This window comes from Lactuca saligna, chromosome 1 (genome assembly GCF_052625555.1).
Source record: "Lactuca saligna cultivar CGN05327 chromosome 1, ASM5262555v1, whole genome shotgun sequence".
Lineage (NCBI taxonomy): Eukaryota > Viridiplantae > Streptophyta > Magnoliopsida > Asterales > Asteraceae > Lactuca > Lactuca saligna.
In genome coordinates this window covers 19044064-19069756 of record NC_136417.1, presented here as the reverse complement: position 1 = coordinate 19069756, position 25693 = coordinate 19044064, and the positions used below count along the sequence as shown (strand labels likewise).

At 33.2% G+C, this 25693-nt stretch overlaps 1 protein-coding gene across 1 annotated transcript; it reads left to right on the top strand.

Moving 5' to 3' along the window:
* Positions 1-11666: 11666 nt before the first annotated feature.
* Positions 11667-12762, top strand: LOC145026150 (uncharacterized). The gene has a single exon (XM_078976820.1). It carries the CDS (start codon positions 11696-11698, stop codon positions 12413-12415), a length of 720 nt encoding a protein of 239 aa, XP_078832946.1. The 5' UTR covers positions 11667-11695; the 3' UTR covers positions 12416-12762.
* The last annotated feature ends 12931 nt before the right edge of the window (positions 12763-25693 follow it).

The window sequence follows — 25693 nt, the reverse complement described above, 5'->3', positions numbered from 1 at the left end:
TATATTCAAGAATCCTATTTTTTAAGAATTTTATTCACTTTTGATGATATTCTGTTAGAATATGTATAACTATATTAAAATATATAAGATAATTAATCAGTAAGAATATGTATGGATTTTTATTTAATTTTGGATATATATTAAGAATAACATCATAGACCCTCATTCGAACTTGGATGTATACGAATAATATATAGAAGTGGAATTCTTAATTAAGTTTAATTATCAAAAATATCTGCATCGGAAATATATTCTGCAAGAATAAAATCGAAAATATTTTTACTAGTTTATGGTTGGCATTTTGTCGTTCTGAGAGAATAAAATCGGATTTTTAAATTTTGAATTAATTTAAAACATTCACATCTTTAAAAATAAGGGAATTGATTATTCCTTAAAATCTGAAAATTTCCTTTTTAAAATAGGTTAATTGACCAAAATGTCATTATGCTGAAATTTGTATGATTATATGGTAAATGTTACCCTATTGCGATATTATAGATCCTCGGATCATGACCATTGATTATATTTCATTCGTTGGTCCAGATTTGTGCTTACGAGTACACAATGGATGTTAGGAACATTTGAACCTAATCATACATATATATATATATATATATATATATATATATATATATATATATATATATATTTGTGCTTACGAGTACACAATGGATGTTAGGAAGATTTGAACCTAATCATATATATATATATATATATATATATATATATATATATATATATATATATATATATATATATATATATATATATATATCGAACTTGGTCCAGATTTGTGCTTACGACTACCACAACAAGTCCGCAACCACCAATAATTAACGATGCCGCCACTACCGCTCACCGCCGACAGTCACCGACACCACCACCACTAGTCACCATTATCTGATGAACTCAAACAAATCTCAGGAACTATTAGATTTGTAAACCCTCGGTATCATTCTCTCATCCTAATTAATACACATATAGAAAGATAAAATAAAAGATATGGAAACCATTTACTGATGAAGATTTGAACTAGATTCAACACAGACACACACGCACACACACACACACATAATAACATCATATTATTTTTCCATAGTTATTCTTATGTTCATCTCAGAGCTAAAACATAAAATTCATAAATCATGGAAAGAAATGTCGGAATACACAATGGTTAAAGATATGGAAACCATATGAAAATCCCGTTTTTTCTTGAAAAGATAAAGATCAAACCTAATACATAAAACCCATATTACAAGGTGTCCATAAATCAACACATATACACTCTGCCAGCATCAGATTCGTCGGATTTTGGGCTAGATCTAGGCAGGTACGGAGAGGGTTAGATCTAGGCAAACCTATCTTCTTCTCCAACTCAAACTGAAGAACACTTGGATCAAATGATCTCCTTCTCCCTTGATTTTCTAGCGGCGTTTGAGGTTCATCATTTACAAGATTGACGGGGTATGGGGTCGAGTTGCAACGGATCTGCTCGTCAGATCGATGGTGGTGCTAGCGTTTCGGAAAATGATTACGGTGACACTAGAGGATCTGCTAGAATGGCGAAGTTAGTGATGATTTCTATTGAAAATGGGGGGTGTAGAGATGGTTTCCGGTGGAGAGGATGAACCGAGAAGGTAACAATGATTTGGCGTTGGTTTCCGGCGATAATAGTCAGTGGCGGAGGGAATTGAAGGGTTGTCGGATGCCTAGCCCCCTCTAATGCGAATATTATTATGATAGAATAGATGTAGTAAACCCATCATGTATTTAAAACTCCATATAATAATGTAAAATGTAATATTGCTTAGACCCCTTTAATGTTTATGACATGAGTGTTTTCTGGATTCCAGCAGTTTGGTCACATGGAGTAAAAGCCCAACTAATACCCTACTATTAGTTTAATCGGTATAATAAGAATTCAATATTAAACTTAGGCCTTGTTTGATAGCCTCTTAATTGGAGAATTAAGAGGCAATCTCTTAATTTTTAAGATCCAGACCGTTTGGTAATATCTGAATTTATAGCTCTTAATTTGGGAGTTGCCTCTTAATTTTTAAGATATTGGGGCGTCTCTGAATTAAAAAAAATGACGCGCGTTCCTCTTTTGCCCTGCTACTCCACTTCTTTCCTCTTCTCCTTCTTTCACAAATGCCGACCCATCCTTCCAACTGCATTTCCGATCGTACGACTACAACCCTCTGCTATCCCCTCGACATCAGCCGACCACTGCCACTGCTTGTGCGGCCATCTCCGACGACAATCAAACCCTCCAACCCATTACTCATCGATTCTTTCTCTCTCGCCTCTCAAGCTGTGCACATAATCGCATAATCAACTCTTCGCTTCTCTACATCGTCTCTCTCCGGTCGCTACCGCTATTCCCTGAACCAACTCCGTTCTTCTCCGAGATAACGAGTTGCTCCATCCACCAGCGACTTTGCTGTCGAAAACCCCTCCGGTTGCAGGTGAGACTTTCTTCCTCTTTACCCTAAAACTTAATAATAAGAGTTGAATATGTTTTTTCTGGAATGTTTAGCTTATACCAGATTTGGATTGGGTTTTAAGTGTTGGTGTATGTATAAATTTTGATAAAATTGTTATTAGGAGCATTAATTTCAGTTTCTTTGCCTATAAATTGATTATTAACTTGTGTACATGTTGCTAATCGGCAATTTCTTGTTGAAATTGAAGATGTTTTGATGAAATTGTTTGTTGATTTCATATGATGGTCATATATTCTCTTTATGAACATTTAGATGGTCTTATGATTTCTCTTGATATGAGTTGAAAAGTTTGTTGTTGAAATCAATAGTTCATATGACTTGTTTATCGGGAATCATTAGTTCATATGATTTTTATTGTTTCTTAAATGTGCAGGAAGTAAAAGGATTTGGTTCAAAAAATTTGTAGCCATTTGGGTTCAAGACATATGGGATTGGTGGTGGTATTTATTAGTGGTTGTGTTTTTTTTTTTTTTTTTGTTATTATATGATGTTTATGTTTCCATGGATTAAAAGAAGTGAATTCGGAAGAATTTATGTATAATTTGGTTAAATTGTATGATGTTTAGGTTTCAATAGATTGAAAGATGTGAATTTGAAAGAATTTATGTTTAATTTGGTTATTGTATGATCACTTGTAATTTTTTTCAATTATGTATTTATCATTAACACAACACATGACTATAAAAAGGTAAAATTGTCATTTTCATCATTCAGATTAAAATTCAGAGGTTCCATCCAAACAACATGTTAAAAGTTCAGATCTTAAAAATTCAGACCCTCTTAAAAATTCAGACCTCTTGAAAATTCAGATCTTAAAAATTCAGATCCTGCCAAACAGCCCCTTAGCCAGTAGCCACAGAAACATAAATTATGTATTTTTTTAAATAAACGATTTGAAGATCAGTTTCTTATTTTTGCTTCTACCTTGTTCTACACCAATTAATCAGATAAATTTTCTTTTTTTATCACAATTAGTTTTACTAGTAATTTGTAATATTATCAATTTGTTAACTGTAACTGTGATATGGTTTGATAATTTGGTTTATTATAGTTATAAATTTATAGGAAAATTATGAGCAAGAAAAGAACCATTAATTCTTTTCTTAGACAAATAAATTTATAGGAGAAATTATGAGTACGAAACGAATCATGGATTCTTTTTGCAAACAAATATCAGATACGTATGATTCAAAATTGCATCTGGTTAGTGATAATACTAAAGAAGATTTTGATAATACACACCCACAACCTGATCAGAATAATATCATTGAAGAGCCCAATAATATTGAATGTGAAAAATTATATGTCAAATTTAGGAGAGTTATAATTAGATTCTTTGATTCGTGATCCAGAGAACGATCTTCAATCTTAAGCTATCCAAGTACCAACGTGATAATATTAGTCGATTATATATTAAATTTGGACCATATCAACTTCAAAACTCAAAGTATCAATTCAGTCCTAGTGGTCATAGTGGATCTATCAGTGATTTTCTAGAACTTTTAGCCATGGTTATAAAAATCGCGATCCTGATTGAAGGATCATACGATCGTACGATCCTAGGTATAAAAAACGATACGGATCATAAAATGATCGTATTTAGGGTAGGATCGTAAGATTGCAGATAGGATTGAGATCCGATTCGATCCTACCTTCACATGATTTTTTTTACCATTTTATGTATTTTACCTTTTACCAATTTATCATTTATAATTTGTATTGTGGCTTATGACTAATATTTTGAAGTTTTTATAACTTTTGAACGAAAAGTGAATGTTTGAAATGTTTTTCATGATTAAAATTATAAATTAAAATTATATTTTATTTTGTGGGATCTTAAGATCCCGATCCCGATCTTAGGATCCTAGATATGATCCCGATCTTGACAAACTTGCTTACAAACTTGCTTTTAGTGGTTGGAATATTTTGAGAAAAAAGATGTTGCGTTTTGTTTTCCTTATTTTCTATTCTTTTAAAAAATTAGACATATTACTTTATTCAAGTATAACTTTATATTTCAATATATTATTATGATGTGAGATTGTCAGCCCCCTATTCTCTTAAATCCGAGCTCCGCTCCTGATAATAATGGTGATTTTCGGCTCCTAGTGGCGTCCGACGGGATAAGGAAGAAGGAGAAGAGTGTGTGTTTATGTGTGTGTTAGAAGATTAGGGTTTAGGTTGGGTGGAGTTACTAGGTGGAAGGTTTAATTTCTTTTTTATTCTAAAAATAATTAAGTAAATAAAAGAAACAGAAAAAGAAATAATACAGGTAACACAATACTTTTATAATTACCAAAAGACCAAAACCGTAATAAAATTCTTAGTTGGACGAATGGTGGCCAAATTTTTTGGATAAAAATCATAATTTTCAGATAACCACAATAACGATTTTTACATTGTTGTCATCTATAAATTAATATAAAGGTTATTGTCCTCCTACCAAATATAACTTTTTTTTTTTATATATTAACATAACCGGGTTATCTAACAACCCAAATCTTAATAATATGAAGTTTGTATTTTTCGTCTAACTCTAATCAAATTATGAAACATGAGTCATCTTAACACTTGAAGTTTATCATCTTCTACATCTTTTTGTCCGTAGTTGACGACTTATCCGACTTCAGAATTTTCACCAAGCGGTAGCTTGTAAGTTGTAACTTGTCAAAAGCACTATTTATGATGATAAGCACAATTGACTAATAATTAATATACATCATGGTTTACGTTTTGGTTTCGTTTTCTACCGTGTAGTAAAAGACACCTTCATATTTATCTTCTTTAATAGAATTTGTATGTAGTATCTTGTTTTATCTTATGGAGTGTTCTGTGGCACGTCTTTTACATGCACAATAATTCATTACTCTTGTCCTACTCAGACACAGGGTGTAACATGCGCACTAAAATTAGCCAAGTCAGAAACTAAAACTTTAAAGCAAATTAAAAGTGCAAAACCATGGACTACGGAGAAAAAAAGACTTACATGGAGGATCCAAATCAATTCAAAGATGCAAAGTCCCAGCTTTTTTATTTTTTTTTCAAAGGTATAAAATTTGATATTTTTAAGCCTAAAAGTTTCAGACTTGTACAACTAATCCTAAATAAGATTTTTATTTTTATTTTTTAATTTGGATTTGATCTTTGACAAATTTGAATGGATTCTTTTGGCTTGTTTTTGAGTAAACAAGTTTGGTCCCTATGATTTGCGAAGTAGTCGTCGTCCGAACAATCAGCTCGGACACTAGATCAAGTTTCGTTTGAGACGAAATATATATTTCAAGTGTAGATTAAGGGTGTGTGTTAGTTACTAAACCGTTAAGTACCAAAAAAAAATTTATTTGGTTTGAATTAATTTTTGAAAGAAACTATTATTATCAAGACTCAAACGTAATAATCACTTTATAACCTTGATATGTCTTGTCTATTAAGAAAAACATAGAGAACTTAACTTATAAAACCATTGGCCAAAAGATGATTATACTAACCAACTAGATTACACAAACATTTTCTTTTGAAAACATACTTATAAGATCAGTTTTCAAATCCTCTACGTTTGAGTTCACTTAAAATTTTGAGTTAACGGTATGATTTGAGAGAACATCTGTTTTAAGAGCATCTCTAATCGTAAGTATTTCTTATCATATAATATTTTTGTCACTTGATTATTCTAAAATTTTTGACCTATAATTACATAAGCCCTTTAATGGTGAAACTTTTTCAATTTTTTTTTTTAATAAATTTAACTTATTGATCCCCATCTATCTAAATTGTTTATACATTCTTCTCATTTAATTAGTCTGTCTATGAAATATTTTAAATTGAGGTTATCATTAGAAATTAGTATATAAACATTTTATAAATGAAAAACTATGATAAGAATAATTGAGTAGTTAAATAAATAAAAAATATTTAAAACTAAAATATAACTATAAAATATAATAAAAATAAAATATATTAAAAATACAAAGATTAGATGTTTAAAACTTTATATTATATAGATCACTCGTGGTCAATATACACAAAAAACAATCTAATGATATTAAACTAAAATAAATGATGAATGAAATGAAAAAACAAATAAATAAATAAGTCTCTTAGGATATACTCTCCTATAACTACACCAACATTCTTATTAAATAGTTAAAAATAAAAAAGTTTCTGCTTGGCTTTGAACAAAAAAGACCTCTTGCGTGTAAAACCTCTAATGATTAAAGAGGCTGCAACTTATTTGTCCTATGCTATAGGGGGTCATGGCCTACCCCAGACCCCAAAAGACTTCTGTCAGTTGTCTTACATATCATACTTAACTTAACCAATAAATGAACATCATGTTTTATACATTCATAGCATTATTGTACTTATACAAATCATTTTTTAACGTAGTTGTATCACCTTTCTTGTGAGTTCCGATATAATATGACTAAGTGTACAACTTAGCTTGATTTTTCCCATAACCAACGGTCACCAGCCTGCTTCTTGTCTAAACTCACAACATTGAATTTGCACATATACCATCGATAAAAATAATAACATAAATATGAAAAACAACCTCTTGTTTATACATATATCCTAACTCCTAACATATCGGTTTTCTTGATATCCACTTTGTTGTTGTCAAAGTATCAATTTCAAACCTTTCATATTTTGGGTTGTGTTAGACTTATATAAACTAGTTTATTTTTTAAGCTTATTGAATTTTATTGTTTAATGAGAACACATAAGTAGCTTATAAACTAGTTAAAATAACTTATTGATAAGTTTGCTTATGAGTTACAACAAAACAATAAAATTGGGGTTTTTCAGGTAAGCTAATAGATTTGAATTTAAGATCTTTGGTTTGCTAAAACACCACTTTTACCACCAGGCCATACTCCAAATTATCTTTATAACCTAAGAAATACGTATATATACAAATATAATTAAGAGAATAAGTTTTAAAATTGGAGATCCTTTAGAATTAGGGGCTCTAAGCCATTGCTTAGTTTTGCAAAACATTGAGCTGGCGGATTTCATATAGGGCACACGGTGGCTTGTGCAACCCCTAACTTTTTCCAGACGTTATGTAAAATTTTCCAAAAATTTTGGAACTTTTTTTTTTACTATCGTGTAACTAGTGGCGTAGCCACATGTACTCCAGGTGGATCCTAAGACCTACCTAAGTTTTATTTTTTAATAGAAATTATACATAAACTTATATAAGGACCTACCTTCTAGTATTGAAAAATATAAAAGACCTATCTAATTCTGTACGAAGAACCACATAACTTTTTGTCCTTGATAACTAGGGGTGTTTAAAGTATTAACAAAGAAAATGGAAACCAACAAACCATCAACCATACTCATTTTTAGATTAACTGAACAATTTTCCAAATTATTTTCTGAACCGACAATTTCTGGTTTTTCATTTCACTAATGATTCACAAATATCACGATTCTAGAAACAAACCGTAAACCATTTAACTGAAAAAGTCAGATATCAGTTTTATGTATAAGTCCAACTATTTATGGATTTAAGCCTGCTTGAATATGTAATGTTAGCCCAACAAAATAGTTTCAGAGCTAGAGGTGTAAAATTATTAATATGCAATCGTTCTTTAGATTAGTTGTTTTTTTTTATTAAATTAATTCTAAAGCTTTGCGTTCTTTTTCTTCCTAAATTTAAAATTTTGATACTTACATACAAAGTCAAATAAACTTAATATAAAGCATAAACATGATTTTAAATAAGTTTTTATAGTTTTTACTTTTTACAAAATCGGTATCTTGCGTAGCTGGTTAAAATCTTAAATGTGAGAAACACTCCAAAGTCAAAAGAGGACAAAATACATGTGAAAAACGACAAAGTTGGTGAGGAGCATATTAGGGATATGAGGGGACTACAGGCCAAATCGTATAAGAAAAACATGTAACTGAAATTCTCGTTTTGATATCTATATTTGAAACCTAAGATTTAGGATTTTGAAAGTAATGAATTTGATTAAAAAAAAAAACTGATATTTTGCTGTGAGTTAAACTAACGGAAATTTTGATTTAATTTTCCTAATTTTATATTCACGTCTGTATCTGTATCAATATAAAATTTAATCTGTATTAAGATACAAAATGACTTCTAGGCTAATAGTATTTGGTATTGGAAACTTTTTGAGGTCGAGGGTTTGAGTACTACTATGGAAATAGATGAATTAATTTAGGACTAGTTTAGTATATATATATATTTGTATTTGTCGTTCAAAAAAAAAACTTTATATCAGGGTTTGCTTGGCCCTGAATTTTTGTAACCTTTTAGCTTTAACCAAAACATCGAATTAAACAAAAAACTTCGTTTGACAGTACGAACGTTTAATTTTTAGTTTAAAAAAATCTAAATCTAAAAGTTAAACTATTGGGTTTTTTTTAATTAATTTTCAAAATTACGCTTATATATATATATATATATATATATATATATATATATATATATATATATATATATATATATATACACACACACACACAGTACGAACGTTTAACTTTTAGTTTAAACAAAAAAAAACTCAAAATCTAAAAGTTATTTTATATGGCGTTTAAGAAAAAACTATTGGTTTTTTTAATTAAATTTTGAATTATCCTTTATATATATAATAATAATAATAATAATAATAATAATAATAATAATAATAATAATAGTTGTCATTTAATGTAATTTTATAGATTACAAAAGTTTCTAGTTATTTTTATCAAGCATGCGTATTACAAATAAAAACGTTATTTCAATGAAACAGTCGTTATTTAGTGAGCTTTTGGTCGTTGTAACTGGTTACATGAATATATTATTTTTCTGGTTGACATTAAAAGAACTTAAACTTAATATGTTATTAATTTAGATGAAAATATTTTAAAATTTTACTATTATTTCTATCTACATGGAAGCCTACTGTTTCATATATGAAATTTTGCATAGAAGAGACACAGATCAAACGTACACCTAAATTATTACTAATGGTATACGATTTACCTTTCACATTAACTCTTGAGATAAATGAAATTTCAAATACGATAACAAGTTGTTTTTTTTAACGGCTGGATTTTTATAAGAAGCAAAAAAGCCTTATTAAGAAGCTAAAGGTGCAACAGAACTATCACATCATATAAAGTTCAATATGGGGTTTTGAAAGCCATAAATTCCACAGAATAGAACTTTTATGTTTCCGATGCACCACCCAATTAACAGGAAAAAAACAACAATATCTTCAAATAATTTATCTTGTCTAGGTCTTGGTTGGTCAAACGCACAATTAAAATAGGGTTTTGTAGTTTGTAGTAAATTGTTTATAGTTTGTAACACACACTATATACAACAAAACTTTCCATTTTAAACTTCTGGACATACTCTAACCATAACATGTGTTCAAAACTAAACAACTATATACTTTTCATATAAAGATGATCATTGAAACACATAATCACTTTAAACCAGTGTTGTAAAAGTCTTGTCCTGGTGGCGTCAAGGCACGCCATCGTGTCGAGGCGTAGGTATGATGTGTCAAAAACAAACAAAGTTAAGTGTTTGGCATAGTCTCCGAAAAAGGCTTGGATAAGTGTGTTTGTGCATTATGGCACGACACGAGTTTTTTTCAAAGGTAATTTTTTTAGCTTTTTCTCATCGTTAAATCATTGAATTTTTGTCATTTTTTTTATATTAGGCATTGATATAATACTTCTAAAAGCTTGAAATATTTGTTATTAATCTATAATTATATGATTTTTTTTTTTTTATATATATAAAATTTTTGTGTTAAGTCATGTTTTGGAAAACGTCATATCTCTTAAAGTTTGAGGACAAACCTTGTGGACACGTCACACAATTTAGAACCTTGAAATTAATCAACATTTTTTTTGAACGGTTAACTCAATCACTTACTAAATCTTACTAATAAATTAAAAAAAAAATTGTTAACAACAAAACTTGAACCACACTTTTCAAAATTTACAACAATGCTTAGATTGCCACATCTCATATTTCATTCCTTATACTTACTTTAGGCAATCTACTTCCACAAAATTATTAAAACAGAAAAAGTTGTCAGAACTTGTCCTATTTCATGCTTTATACTAAGTTTAGGCAATCTACAACTCATATTTCATGCTTTATACTCATTTTAGGGACCCAAATCGTAAACATTGCAAAAGTCATGTGTTGAGAGTTTTGAATGCCTTGTATGTTGTTTTACTCTCCAAAAACCTATTTCTATGAATATATGATGATTGAGTACACTAGTTAAGAAAATTGCGTTTTTAATTTTTTTTAGTGACTTGTTGTATGCCTAGAATTGCGAGGATGTATTACCAGAGAAATGTCAAAACCGATTTGCAAGGTACAGTGAAATGTTACAATATAGGCATTTAAATGTCGTCTAGGACCACTTTTTGCGTATTTCGCAACTCGCAATTGACTAGTTGCATGTTGTTGGTAGAAAACTTGAACAATTTATTAAATGTAACATCATAAATTCATTTTTATGGATGTTTCATTTTTCTTTTTCATTTTTCAATATCCTGCCTCTAGCTTAGGACCATAAATAAACTAAATATATAATACTATGAATAAAATAATGGAACATATGGTAGTGGTATTCTTATTTTCAGTTCAAACATGTAAAGTTTGATTTTATCCCTCACTCATGATGGCGTGGACCATTTTATAAGATTAATCCCCATTATAAGAAAAATAATTAACAAACCTTGTTTTACAACGATGTTGTCTAAAGTGGAACCCATTTGAATTTGTTTGCTACAAGACAAAAACTTATCATACAAAGCTTAAAAATAAAGTTTTGATGATTATATATAATTGTATATTATAAAAACAAACAAGTTAGTTGGGACACATATGACCAAATATAATCCTTTTAAGATTCTGTAAATCATAATTTCTTTTATGAAATACTGATGTCACATGACATAACGGGTGACGAGACTACGAAGTAATTTTTGATTTTTCTTTTCATTGATGATAAAATCTAGTTGAAATTCTAAATCTAAATAAAACAATAACCTAAAGAGATTTGTTTTTTTTTTTTTTTTTTTTTTTTTTTTTTTTTTTTTTTTATAAAAAAATAAAAAAGGAAAAGTAATATTTGTTTGTCCAGCGATGGTTAATTTGACATTTGGCAGAAACAGACAAATACGTAGAAAACAACAAAGAAATGAAGAAAGGACATAATAGTAAGTTTCTCGAAACACCCAAAGTGCATTCATTTCTCATGTTGTCCGTTTCGTTAACCATCAAAACCTGGTGGATACCCCCATATCTTTTAAACCCTCATTTTTCCTCTCAAAATCCACAACAAAAAATCAACATGCTCAAGAGATCATTACCTGTTGATCATTTTCACAATCGGAAGAACATGAACAACAAGAAGATCAAGCCATCTTCCTCCTCTTCCACCAGCGCCACCGCTGTTCTCAATGACGAAAATTTGCTGTATGAGGTGTTGAAGCATGTGGATGCAAAGACGTTAGGCGCGGCGGCGTGCGTCAGTCGGCAGTGGCACCGGACGGCTCAGGATGAGAGGCTGTGGGAGCTGATCTGCACCAGACACTGGGCGAATATCGGATGCGGTAGCAACCAGCTCCGCTTGGTGGTCCTTGCACTCGGTGGTTTCCGATGTCTCCATTCTAATTACTTATTGCCGTTATCTAAGCCTTCCATTTCCGTCGCAACTTCATCGTCTTCTTCCACCGTCGCCGCCGCGACATCATCGTCTGCGTGGCCGTGTCTACCACCACCTCCACAGCGTGCGATCGTTCCGGCGAAATCTACCACCGCGAAAACTCGTTGGGGAAAAGACGAGATCCAGCTCTCTTTGTCTCTTCTCTCGATTCGTTACTTTGAAAAGTTAAATTACAATAACCGAAGCATATAAATCCGTGGAAATCTGACTGTAATGATCAAAAGAAATCGTTGATTCGTCGTTTGAATTTCGTTTTTTTTTTATTTGTTTGTTTTTTGTAATTTTGTAGTATGAAATAGTAGATCTGATGTTGTAAACGGCTGATCTGCGGTGGCGAAGGATGGATGTTTGGTAGGTCCGACGACTTGTCCGCCATTTTCCACGGCGGTGTTTGGGGGGTTGTCTTGTTGTGGGAGATATGAGGGCAAGTGTGAAAAGGAGAAAAAGGTGGGGGAGAGATGTGTCGTATTCGGTGTTGGCATCATGTATGAAGACAAAATATATAACAACAAAAACAAAAAGATTATCGTTTATATTTATATTTTTATGTTTCCTATTTTTATATAATATAATAAAAATGAATATACGATAGAATAAGAAACAATGAAAGAGAATAACTATGTAATCCGCTGCTGTTATTTGTTGTATTCTTCGCTGCTCTGTTTATACATTTGTCTTTCAATTGAATCTAATTAATTTATCTATGGCCACTTGTGAAATTTTACATTTGTATGTTTCATTTGGGTAAACGGTAAGGTGGTGTGCAGTTTTGTTTTTTGTTGTTGTATATGTTTGTAGGATTTTATAAATAATTGATTATTCAATATAAATCTAAAATTTATATTATTATAAGAAGTATCATCTGAATTTTGAATAAAATAATTTAGAAAGTTATTTGTAGCAAAAGTAATTTTAAATATTTTTTTTAATCTTTTTCAACTAAGAGTATCTTCTATTCTTCTATAAATGTTTTTTTTTATGAATTATTATTATTCATGTAAAAGCTTTTTTCTTTTCAAAACATATACACATTTTTCAACTACATATGAGTATATGAGTTACCGCCGGACTTGAACCCTTAAACCTTTAAAAAAGATATTTTCATAACACATTTCCTATACTTGATAAAGTCATACCAATAACCTTTGTGTATTAAAAGCATTAAAATGTCATTATAACCTTTGTGTATGTATTTGTGTATGTAAGAGCATTAAATGTCATTATAACATATGAATAATTATGTTACTATTTATAAGTTATTTGAGCTATTAACAAAATTAATCACATTTTAAGTTAATGTTAAAGAAATATCCAAAGAAATTTTTTTTTTTTTTGAAAAAAATATCAATATTTTACAATGTTTGATTAACGTTCGGCGGGATTTGACAACGATTTCAAGTCTCAAGTTTTTACGAGCCGTGACGAGACACATTATTTGTAAAGCATGACTCAAGGTGACAATTTTGAACCACATACCTTATTGCTATTATCAAAAATAACAATGTACGTGAAGAGCCCTTCTTAGAATCCTAGCCCTAATAGCACGGAAGCTTCTAATGAATTACACCTACACCCTAGGAAAACCTTAGGATTGAAACTAGAGAGAAGGGAGAGGGATTTTGAAATTCCTTGTGTTTGTGTAGTGTTCTTGAGTCTTTTGGATGTCCCTATTTATAATTTTATGAAACCCTAATTTGAATTAAAAAAAATATATTATATTACAATTCAAATTCATTTTCCTTTTCAAACAAGGAGACTTTGAGAATTGCTATAAGGGCACCTCAAAATCATTTCCTCCCAGGAGGTTCTAGAATGCTTCCTTGTTCACCTTTTGAATAATTAGAATCTAACTCTTACACCCATTAATTAATTCTAATTAATTAAATTAACTCTAATTAATTACTTATATTTTTAATTAATATATTAATCTAATAATATATTAACAAAATCTCTCTCTCTCTCTCTCTCTCTCTCTCTTAATATCAATGTTCAACAAATTCGTAAAACATGACTTACATATCTCCGCTTTAAGGATAGAAGATATTATTGTCTTAGATTATTGGTGATTAAAATACATGAAGTAATCTCTAAGCCCGAGTTTAACCAATACTCAAAATCCTTATTTTCTAAGTACTCATGAACATTGTAGTAATCCCTATGCAATGTCCAATCCTTATGGATAATCAATAAATGATTCATGATAGTATTAAATCAATACTTACTCCCCATAAGTATGAATGACTATGACATTTCGAATAAATTAATATTAAGGAACTAAAACACGCAAAGTGAAGCACAAGAATAATTTAATTGACAAATGGTACACAATTTGAACACAAATAAATCCTCATTAACTAATCACCATTCAGTTACAACTTATAATTGCTATATTGATTCAAAACTATCGACTAACTACTAAAATCTAGAATCTAACATCATCTCTTAGCTCAATGCTCCTAGCATGCTCGAACTGCTTGATCTTGCTCAATCCCTCTATGAGAGCATCAACATGATTATCCTATAATGATACTTGACTTGCCACGATTTTTCATTCTTCTACCCGATGTTGGATGTAATTGTATTTTCTATCGATGCGCATTGATCTACCACGACCTTTTGGTTATTTAGTCAAAACTGTTGGATTAGTGTCTAAGCCTGTAACTATATTTAGTATGTACTTGATCCAGTTGTGCATGGTTCTTTTAGGTTGCCTTCACCAAAGCAACGAGACATGATATATATATATATATATATATATATATATATATATATATATATATATATATATATATATATATATATATATATATATAAAGAAAGAGAGAGAGAGAAAGAGAGGGAGAGAGAGAGAGAGAGAGAGAGGTTATTATGGTTTATTAATATATTATATGAATAATATATTAAAAGAGAAATCATATAGTTTAATTAATATCGGTCAAGAATTAATTTTGTGGCTAAAAAAGATTAATTAAATAAGTGGGACTAGAACTGTCAATTATAAGATAATTGAGTTTGGCTGTGAATCCTTATGGATATAAGGGGGTACAAAATTTAGAGTGAAAGCCCACTTTAATTTCGTCCAAGGGGTCTTATTCCAGAAGGTTCCTGAAGTTGCTTAGGTCCTAACTCATTCAATTAGGGTTTTGACTGAAACCTTAGTAGCTCAACTATTTAAGGGACCCGAGGGATATAGATTTCGGCTACCCTAAGAAACCCTAGAGTTACTATAGTTGAAATTGTGCCTCTCTCCTTCTCTCTTCAAAATCATCATCTTGCCTTGGTGTTTGTAAGCCATTAAAGGTATAACATTTGTGATACTAAGCTCTTGAAGATTAAAGATTATTACAACTATTGAAAGGTATCATCTAAACTTGTTTTATTATAGATCTCATTTTCATAGTATGCTAGATTAGGATTTGCAAGCTTTGGATAAATTTGCATGTACAATAGAGAAACCTAGATCCAAAGCTTTAGGGTTTTGCATGTGCACATAAGATGTTCTTTTGCTCAAAACCCATAAAAAACAACCGCACTTTCGTCGTTGTAGAAAATGTTTATTGGTTCTTAAATTAAAGGAACAACTCTAAGATCACCAATAAAGTTTGTCAACCATGCCGCTTCCTTCGTTGCCTCGCTTGTTGTGATGTACTCTGATTCGTAAGTGGAATCAGGTGTCGTCTGTTGCTTGGAACTCTTCCAAGTTATCGTTCCGCTATTTAATAAAAGAGAAATTAAATATCCTCCTACCTTTTGATCCTACCAATCATCCTACTCATTTAAATGATGACATGTGTTATATTAGTATCCTAAAATATCATTAAATTTCATTAAATGTTACACATGTCACAATTTCACTGGGTAAGAGGATATGTAAGAACAAAAAGTAGGAGGATATTTAATTTCTCTTAATAAAAATACCCAACCAGATTGTGAATAATTATTATCCCGATCGATCAAAAAGTCGGCGTCAGTACAACCACTCACCTTAAGTTCATATTTGCCACCAAAAACTAAGCTAATATCGTTCGTTTTGTGCAAATACTTAAGTATACTCTTCATTGTTTTCCAATAAGACATGTCAAGATTTCCTTGATATATACTAACCGTTCTTAAAGCAAAAGCTACATTAGGTCGAGTACATGTCATTTTTGGGTTTTTTAGGTTATAAAAATTACATGTAAGTGGAAAAACCCTTAACCCTTAAGTTCACATGCAACCTAGATTGGGTCTATGTTTTCTCTATTGATAACAATTATCTATGAACATCAAGAAACCCTAAGGGAAGACTATGAAAATCGAAATTCATATAAATTTAGGGTTACTTACCCTTTGATTATTATAGTAAATAACCAAACCAAAATCTCCTTGAAGTTCCTTGGAAAGAAAGCACCAAAAGCTTAATGCCTCTAATAGCTTGTACCTAAAACTATAGCAACTAGAAGACTCGAGGAGAGAAGAGTCTTAGAAAAAAATTCAGCTCTATGAGAGTAGGAAGAAGTAGTCGAAACATAGGCACCCTAGGGATTGTATTTATTGCTGATCAGGAACCCTTGAAACCCTAATTTCAATAATATAATAATATATTTCAAATTGGTAATTATCTAAGTCTTTAGTTATCTAATAGGATTATTATAGAAACCCAAAAGGGTTTACCCAAAACCGTCCACACCTATTAGGTTCTAGAAGCCCTCTATTTTCAACTATTGAGCAATTACAGCTTAGCCCCTATATTTCTAATTAATTCTACTTAACCCAAAGTTAACTCCAATCACTTCCTGATTAATTATTAATTAACTATTACTATTTTAAATTAATATATTAATCATATAATATATTAATAAATCATTTATTTTAATTTATTAATCATATAATAAATTAACAAATATGTCTCTCTCTCTCTCTCTCTCTCTCTCTCTCTCTTGAAAATTCATTCTAGTCGGTTACTAGTTACGAGGGCAACACAAAAGGACTTTGCTTCTAATTCAAAAATATATCAATTTAGCTATTAGATTAGATACCTTAATCCAGCAGTTATAGCATATATGATCGATCATATAGTCGAAGCATATGGGACTCGACTCATCGCTTCTATTTCCTTATCATTACTGGGACATTAAGTCATACTTAAATTAACAATATGATGGATGGGTAAATCCCCTTATTGAAGTTATTCATGTTGAACCGTTTCAATATTTTATCCAAGTAAGTATTCTGACTAAGCCCAAGAAAACGTATCTGCATATCTCTATAAATCTTTATTCCATTATGTACATGTCCTCTCTAAGATCCTACATAGAAAAACACTTTCCAAGCCAAGAATTCACCTCTTGCAAAGTTGGAACGTCGTTTCTTATAAGGAGTATGCCATCAACATACAAAACTAGAAAGGTCACTATTGTAACATCCCGAAATCAAGTATATTTTATTATCTCTTAAATCTTTATCAGAATTGGCACATTTGGTCCATTAAAGAAAAAGGCTTGCAAAAGTGATTATACGTCGGGCGTACATATGAGTACGTGCAGCGTACTCATTCAATGTGCATGATCACGGATAGCCAACTAGTACGATGGACATACATATGGTACGTCGGACATACTAGCCTAGATGTTAAACCTAAAGTTTAAGGGTTTCCTTTATTTCAAGAACATTATGACTTCATTTCTGGCCACCCTTATCAGCCTTCAACCCTCTCATAAACCCTAATCTCGTTTTAGTTACTTGTGTGTGAGATATTGCAAGTTTTGAGTGTTCTTGACTCTTATAGTAGAAGAAAGAGGATAGAGAAGAAGAAGAAGAAGGTGCTAACAAGCTTGAAGATCTGGAAACGTTCCATCTTTGTGCGTCATTTTCAGGTATAAAGTCTATACCTTGGCAAGTTTCTTTAAGATCTCTTTACTTTAATATTTATGAGCTAAAAGTATCAAAGTTTGGAACTTGATGAGTTTGAGACTCTCCAAAAGGTTTTAGTTGTCCTTTCATGCATATTAGGATATTTAGATTCATAAAAATGCTTTCTTGATCTTCCCCTTTGGCTCATTCATGAGTAAAGTAGTTTAGAATGGATGAAGTGATGATTTGAGCCTTTCCTAGCCATGTGATGGCTTAAAGCCAAAGAATTTATGGATTAAGATGTCTTAGATTAGCCAGATATGTGGTTGGGTTGGTTGTCTTAAAGAATTAAGACACTAACTTGGTGGAAATAAAGGCTGACGGAGTACACTGAGCTTACTCTTGGCTATGCGCATCGTATTCTGATTCTTCCACGATGAGAGCTGGCTCCATTGTACGCACATCATAAGGATTGGTACGCTCAGCGTACTCGCTAAGCGTTGAAGGGAAAAATGGTCCTTTTTCCTTTAGAATGTTTAGCCATGGGATTTGGACTTGTTACTTGGATTTTAGCCCTTAATTATTAATCAGGGTTAACTATTATGCTAATTAGGTGGAGTCTAGTTCTAGCAGTTTGGGCGTAAGGTTTACTAGCTGTCAATGTTAGGTGAGCCTCCTCACTTATTCTCACCTGTGTGGTAGATTAACTATATACGTGATGACCAGCTGGGTCTTGCTGCTTTTATTATGTAATGTTGATTATATGTGACTGAGACTGCTGACAGTCTCCAGGGTCGTTGATAAGCCATCAGACATATTGTTAGCTCATTAGGACTGGTGATAAGTCCCCAAGATTGCTGATAATTCATAATTGTTTATTTTATGATGTGATGTATGTGGTATTTTGAGGAACTCACTAAGCTTTGTGCGTACATTTTTTGATTATATGTGTTAGGTACTTCTAAGGACAGCGGGAAAACGAAGGTCTGATTGTATACACTCGCTGGGATGTTTGTTGTTGGGATGAATGTGAACTTTGATATTGTGGAAATGAATGTTTTGAATAATTATGTACTTGAAAACTTGTTTTGTAAAACCCTAATTTTGGTAACTTAAAATGAAAATTTTGGTTTGAAAATTAGGGTGTTACAACTACACTCCCAATAGCTTTGACATATACGTATGACTCATTCTTACTTCTAGAAAATCTAAACTCCTTAACTTTTTCACATAAGCAAAGATTGCTATTGCGAGATGATTGTTTCATTCCATAAATGGACTTCTCAAGCTTGCACACCTTATTAGGTAATTTGGCATGTTCAAAACCTTCTGGCTGAGCCATGTAAAGATCCTCAGTCAGTTTCTCGTTAAGGAAAGCAAATTTAATGTCTGCCATACTTCATAGTCATGACAGGCAACTATGGAATGCATCACCCTAATCGACTTAATCTTGGTAACTGGTGAAAAGGTCTCATCATAGTCAATTGACTGGGTTTAAGTAAATCCTTTTGCAACTAACCTTTCCTTAAAGGTATGTACATTACCATCCATGTCGGTGTTCTTCTTGTAGATCCATTTGTACGATACCGTCTTTCGAATAGGTGTCTGGTCAACCAAATTCCACACTTGGTTATTATGCATGGATTGGATCTTGCTATCCATTGTCTCTTTCTAATTCACAACTTTAGGTACTACCATCGCTTCCTTGTAGTTAGTTGGCTCATCCAAATTTAGCAGTATACTATCACTGATAATTGTGTACCCATGTATCGTTATATGGAATCCATAAAACGAATGTGGCATGATAACTCTATTGGATCGACGAAGAGGTAATGAATTGTCAATAGGCTCAACAGGTTCAGCCTTAGGTTGAGAGCTAGTGTCATCAAAGGTTCCTTCATTAGGTGACTCTTGAAGCTCTTTAAGGTCAATTGTACTCCCATTGTCTCCTTTGGATATGAGTTTTCTCTCATGAAAGACTTCTTCTTTAATAAATGAAGGTTTTTTTGCCACTTGTAACACTCTCATTCAATTTGCCAAAATTTTAAGGTTATTCTGATTTAATTTTTTTTCACATGTCATTTTATGAGTTTTCTATTTTATTAAATTTCAGATAATATTTTAATGTAATAGTTGCAATAAATGTAGTATTAAATTGATATTAATTTCATTAATAAATTATCTTTTAATTTCAAAATTTTCTTAAAATTAAAGCTCATTAGGTTCTTTTCTTTATTTAAATTATTTTTTTAAATTTAAAAGATAAATAACATTTCCATTATAATAATTCATTATTTTTCTTATTTTCCTATAAATCAAAGTTCATAAATATTTTAACCTTTTTTTTATAAAAATTAACATATGTAATACATTGGTCTCAGAACTAGTAATATAACAACGTAATTAAGTAGTTTAATTTTTATAAGGTATATTGACAAAAATGCTCATTATATATAATAGTAAATCACAAGCCCCCTTGTGAACATCAGTTTTCTATGATTGGTTGGAATTTGTTTTTTCTATTTTCCTTTTCCTTTGGTGGGTTTGCTTTTATTTTTTATTTATTTATTTTACTCATCTTCGAGATAGTGATTTACACGTGGTTTGAAGTCTACAACTCACATGTACATGTTGCGTTTTCCTTCATCTATGCTGTCCACTCAGCAGCTATCACCGATACTTTTCTCTATCCTCAGTTTTACTCCCGTTTTTTTTCTCTATCCTCAGTTTTACTGCCGTTTTTTTTTCTCTATCCTCTTCGTCTCTTTGGAGGTAAACCCTAAATCTTTTTCCTTTTTCCTTCTTGAGCTAAAATAATTAGGACAATCGTCCAATGGGTTTCTTCCATTAACCTACAATCCGATTTCTACTCTTGCCACGTCTCAATCACCCAGTGAATAGGTTGAACACTTGTAGGTTTTTAGTGAAGGGTAGCACAGTAAAATCAACGGTTGTTGTGTTGTGGAGGCGACAATGTGGCGAAGTTGACTTGGTGACATCATGGAATGTTGGAGATGGTGCGATTGGTGACCGGAGCAATCTGCAAGTGGCGGTGGCGGTGGTGGTGTTATTTAGAGTAAGGAACAAAAGGTTTCTACACCTTACATCCCCTTTTAAGCTATTTTACAACCCCCGAAGCCCCAGGATCATACCTAACACTCGAAGAACGTCCCGAAGTGTCCGAAGACCCCGAGAAATTTATCTTTTCGATTTGAAGCTCAACCCTCGCAAGGCCTGGTTCTCATTAAAGCTCCTGTTTTCATCGGAAATGATCATTTTTTAGAAACGAAGTGCTGCCCGATTATCGTTAAATCAAGTGAGTGTGTAGTCATTTTTTATCTTACACATAGATATGAAGTATTTTCTATAAAATACATGCTACGTGTAATTATATTGTTTGTTTATTTGAGATGGGTGTTGAATAGATGTTTTATACAAGTTTTAAATTGTATATGTATTTTTATCTAGAAATATATTGGGTAAAACATGGGTAGATGAAATAGTTGATGTGTGTTAAAATTCTGAGAAGCCTCGATGTTGTTGTTATTGTTGTTGTTGTTGTCATCTAGTGGAGTATAGATGATGACCACGGACCTTTCTAGACAGTCCAGTGGAACGCTAGCAGTCTCGCAACCTGTAGGTGTTGGTGAACTATATGTTCACTGATGTACTCCACCCTCCTCATGGTTTCCTTAAGGACATATTGTTGGATTAAATGTCTAAGAACAAATTATTATTGGTATGTATTCGACCTGACTTGGCATGATCCATTTGGGTTGCATGGCATCAGAACAATTTGGATAGACTTTTCTGAGAAAAGGATATTAATGATTTGTTAATATATTATAAGTTCTAATATATTAATATGAAATCATATTATTTAATTAGTATTGATCAAGAATTGATTTGGAATTAACTTTGTGATCAAAAGGAGACTAATTAAATATATGAGGATTGATTATGTAAATCATTCATTCTTATATAGGTGGGCTTATGATCCATAGTTCTTCATGTTGGGCTAAACCGATGGATTAACCTATGGATACTCCATGGAGGTTTTAACCCGTGGAGCATGAAGAATATGGAAAGACATGAGTTACATGGTGTAACCCTAATAGCCATAATATATAAGGACCCCATGGCTCAAGAAATTAGCACTAGTGTGTACACATGAGGGCTAGCCGATTTGAGCATAGGAACCTTTTCTCTCAAGTTATTCCAAGATGTTGGTGATGTTGTGTGAACCATTTGAGGTGTCACATTTGAGGCACTAGGCTCTTAAGCTCCATGGAATCAAGCTACAACAAAGAGGTATTTAATTCTACTAGAATTTATATTATATGTACTTCATATTATGCTAGTTAGAACAATACCTTGGAAGATTGATATTTGCATGTATAATAGAGAAAACATAGATCCAAGGTATTTAGGGTTGCATGTACACCTTAGGAGTGTTAGAATGCTCAAAACCCATCACATATATGGCTGAGGAATCCACTTAGCCATAGTGTCCATCCCGATGATGATCCTTAAGCTAGGTCCCTTATGATAGGTGTTTAGGGACGTAAAGTGAGGATAACGGGAACACGTAGTCAGGGTTATTGTTGGTTGATGAAATTAATAAATGTATTGTTGGTCGATGAAATTAATAAAGTTATTATTATTTATGGGTTGAAAATCCTATATGCTCACCAGGCTCCCAAGCATGATCCACTCAGCTTTCTGTATTACAGGTAGTGGACCCCGAGCATAGTTGGATGATGATGAGGGATTTTTGGATTATAGGCCAGTAGTTGTAAATAACTTTTGTAAGGCTTATAATATGTTGTTTATTTTTTGGTATGTATCAAAACATGACATCCCAATGTTTTGTTATATAATGAAAATACATTTCTTTAAGAAATGTTTTGATAAATTTTTTTTATCATATTTTTTTGGGGGGACAAATTCCGCAACATCTTTTGGAAGACTACTCTGATTTTACTAAATCGGTCTTTTCTGGCTGAGAAAAATGGGGATGTCACATGATATATTAGAACAACATGCCAATGATAGGCTAGGGATCTTCAGGAATTGCATGATAGAATTGCCTGATCTTTGATGCCTTAGCTTGTGTAGAGTACCTCATTGATTATTTTGTGACTCTTTTATGTGTGAATTAGTTATTAGATGAATTCATCAAGTCACATACTTCATGGGTTAAATGGTTCTAGGATAGAGGATTTGGTCCTACTATGCAACTCTTGTCTGAGTCCAACCGTTGTGAGATTGAATCTTTTAGCCTAGGGTTGTTTAAGTCATGGGGTATGTGATAGTGTTCATGAAATAGCTATCTGGCACCTGCGGAGGGTCGTGTGGTAGTTGGTGGTAGGATGGATGAGTTGTACGGGGTCAGCCAGCCAGTTATGTGATATTTAGCCTTCCTCTAGGAGTGAGGATTGAACGCTCGCCTATGTTTACATATATCGTTAGGGCATTGTGATGATACTTGATACAGATATGGGTAGGTGTGGAAGGTAGTATGGCCCCGTACTACTGAAAGCACAGGACCTATACGCGTATCAAGGAAGTCACAACCCCTAGGGATTTGTTGGGAGTTGGTTCCCTGTTGTTATATGGGATGTCTGATATCTTCCTAGTATATTTTCAGCATGGTGTTACTGGATCCGAGTCAGGATCAGGAGTTGGCAGTTAGAGATGGGACCGGATGAGTTGGACGCCAGGATTAGGGAGATCCTACAGGATGAGGTTGCTACACTGTTCCGAGCATAGCTGACGGAGATATTGGGTCTATCAAGACCGCCATGGTTGAGTACTTTGATGAGCGCTATGCAGCCATTGCTGAGACGGCTGCCGCTGTAGCAGCCACTGGTGGTGGGACCAGTCGGGCTTTTCAGTATCGGGACTTCGATAACACAAAGCTCCCGACTTTCGATGAGATTTAGGACCTAATCATATCGATAACGTGGCTATCTGACATGGAGGGATGTTTCTTCACATGCTCATGTCCTACTGACCATAAGGTCAGGTGGGATTTGAACCTGCTGAGGTTCGGAGCAAAGGACTCGTGGAGATTGATGACAAGGTCGTATATTGATGATCAGAGAGTTGCAGTTACTTGGGATCAGTTCAGGAAGATGTTTCGCACTCGGTACATTCCACGGGTTGAGTGTGAGCGACTTACACATGAGTTCTTAGATTTGAGGCAGGTTACGAAGTTGGTGACGGAGATCACCCACATGTTCACTGAGAGGGCGATGTTTTTCCCGGAGTTTGCTTCCGAGCAGGCTCAGATGACACTTTATCTGAGCACGCTCAAGACTGACATCCGACAATTTGTTTCTACCCAATGTTTTGATACATTGTTGGAGTTACAGGAGGCCGTTAGGCGGCGAGAGCTTGAGATTGAGTTACATTTGATGGAGGAGAGGCAGGCCCTGACTCAGTTGCAGCCAGCGCCAAAGCGGTCTGAGACCGCTGATACTCTGTCTGGGGGCCAATGTGGCCACACTTATGGGAGGTAGGGGAAGAGCCATTATGGGGTGTGTAGATTTGGTACTATGTGCCGCAAATGCAACAAGAAGGGGAACTTTGCAAGGGATTATCGCCAATTAACCCCGGTTCAGGATATGAGGATTTGCTACCACTACGATCAGGTTGGTCAGGTGAAGACCAACAGTCCATTGCTCGTTGCCCAGCCGGTGTAGGCTCCAGTGCCGGCTACACTGAGGATTACTGATGGGAGACAGGGTAAAGCAGAGCCCCCGATAGCTCAGGGATGCGTCTTCCAATTTGCAGCCGTGGAGGCCATGGTTGCATCGAATGTGGTGGTTGGTATGTTTCAATCCTTTTATCTTATTGATCATATATGTTTTATGCTTATGTGTTTGTACCTATGTTAGGTACATTTTTTAGTGAACTCCTTACATGCGTTGGCATTATTTGACTCCGATGCGAGTCAGTCAATTTTTTTCTTGATCGTTCAGTAGGGAGTTCGGTTTACCTACAGGAGAGCTTGAGTGTCCGTTGTGAGTCTCTATCGCCAACAAACACGTGATTTCTTCTTCTTTAATTTATCGGGGTTATGTTCTGGAGATCTTCGGGGTATCTTTCCCGATAGACTTGATTCTGATTCCCATGGGGGATATATGTGTGATAGTAGGTTTGGACTTGCTGAGTCGCTTCGGTGCCATGATCGACTGTGAGGGTCGGTGGGTGGTAGTTTGAACCCCAATTGTGGGAGATCTGGTTATGTACAACGAGGGCAACAGATTAGGTTCAGGGCTTTGCTCAGGCATCAGGGCTCGACAGTATATTCAGCACGGGTGCAGGTTATTTGGCATATATGATGGATACACGAGTCATGACGGATACTCGAGTCAGGAATCAGGACTCGGTTTTTGAGGTTCCAACAGTTAGAGATTTTGCTAACGTGTTTCTAGAGGAGTTACTCGTAGTACCTCCTGAGAGGCAGGTCTAGTTCAAGATCGACCTAGTGCCAGGTGTGATCCCTATCACCAAGGCGCCATACCGATTAGCACCACCCGAGATGCAGGAGCTGACATCCCAGTTACAGGAACTGTTGGACAAGCAGTTCGTTCATCGGAGCAGTTCTCCGTGGGGAGCACCGATTCTCTT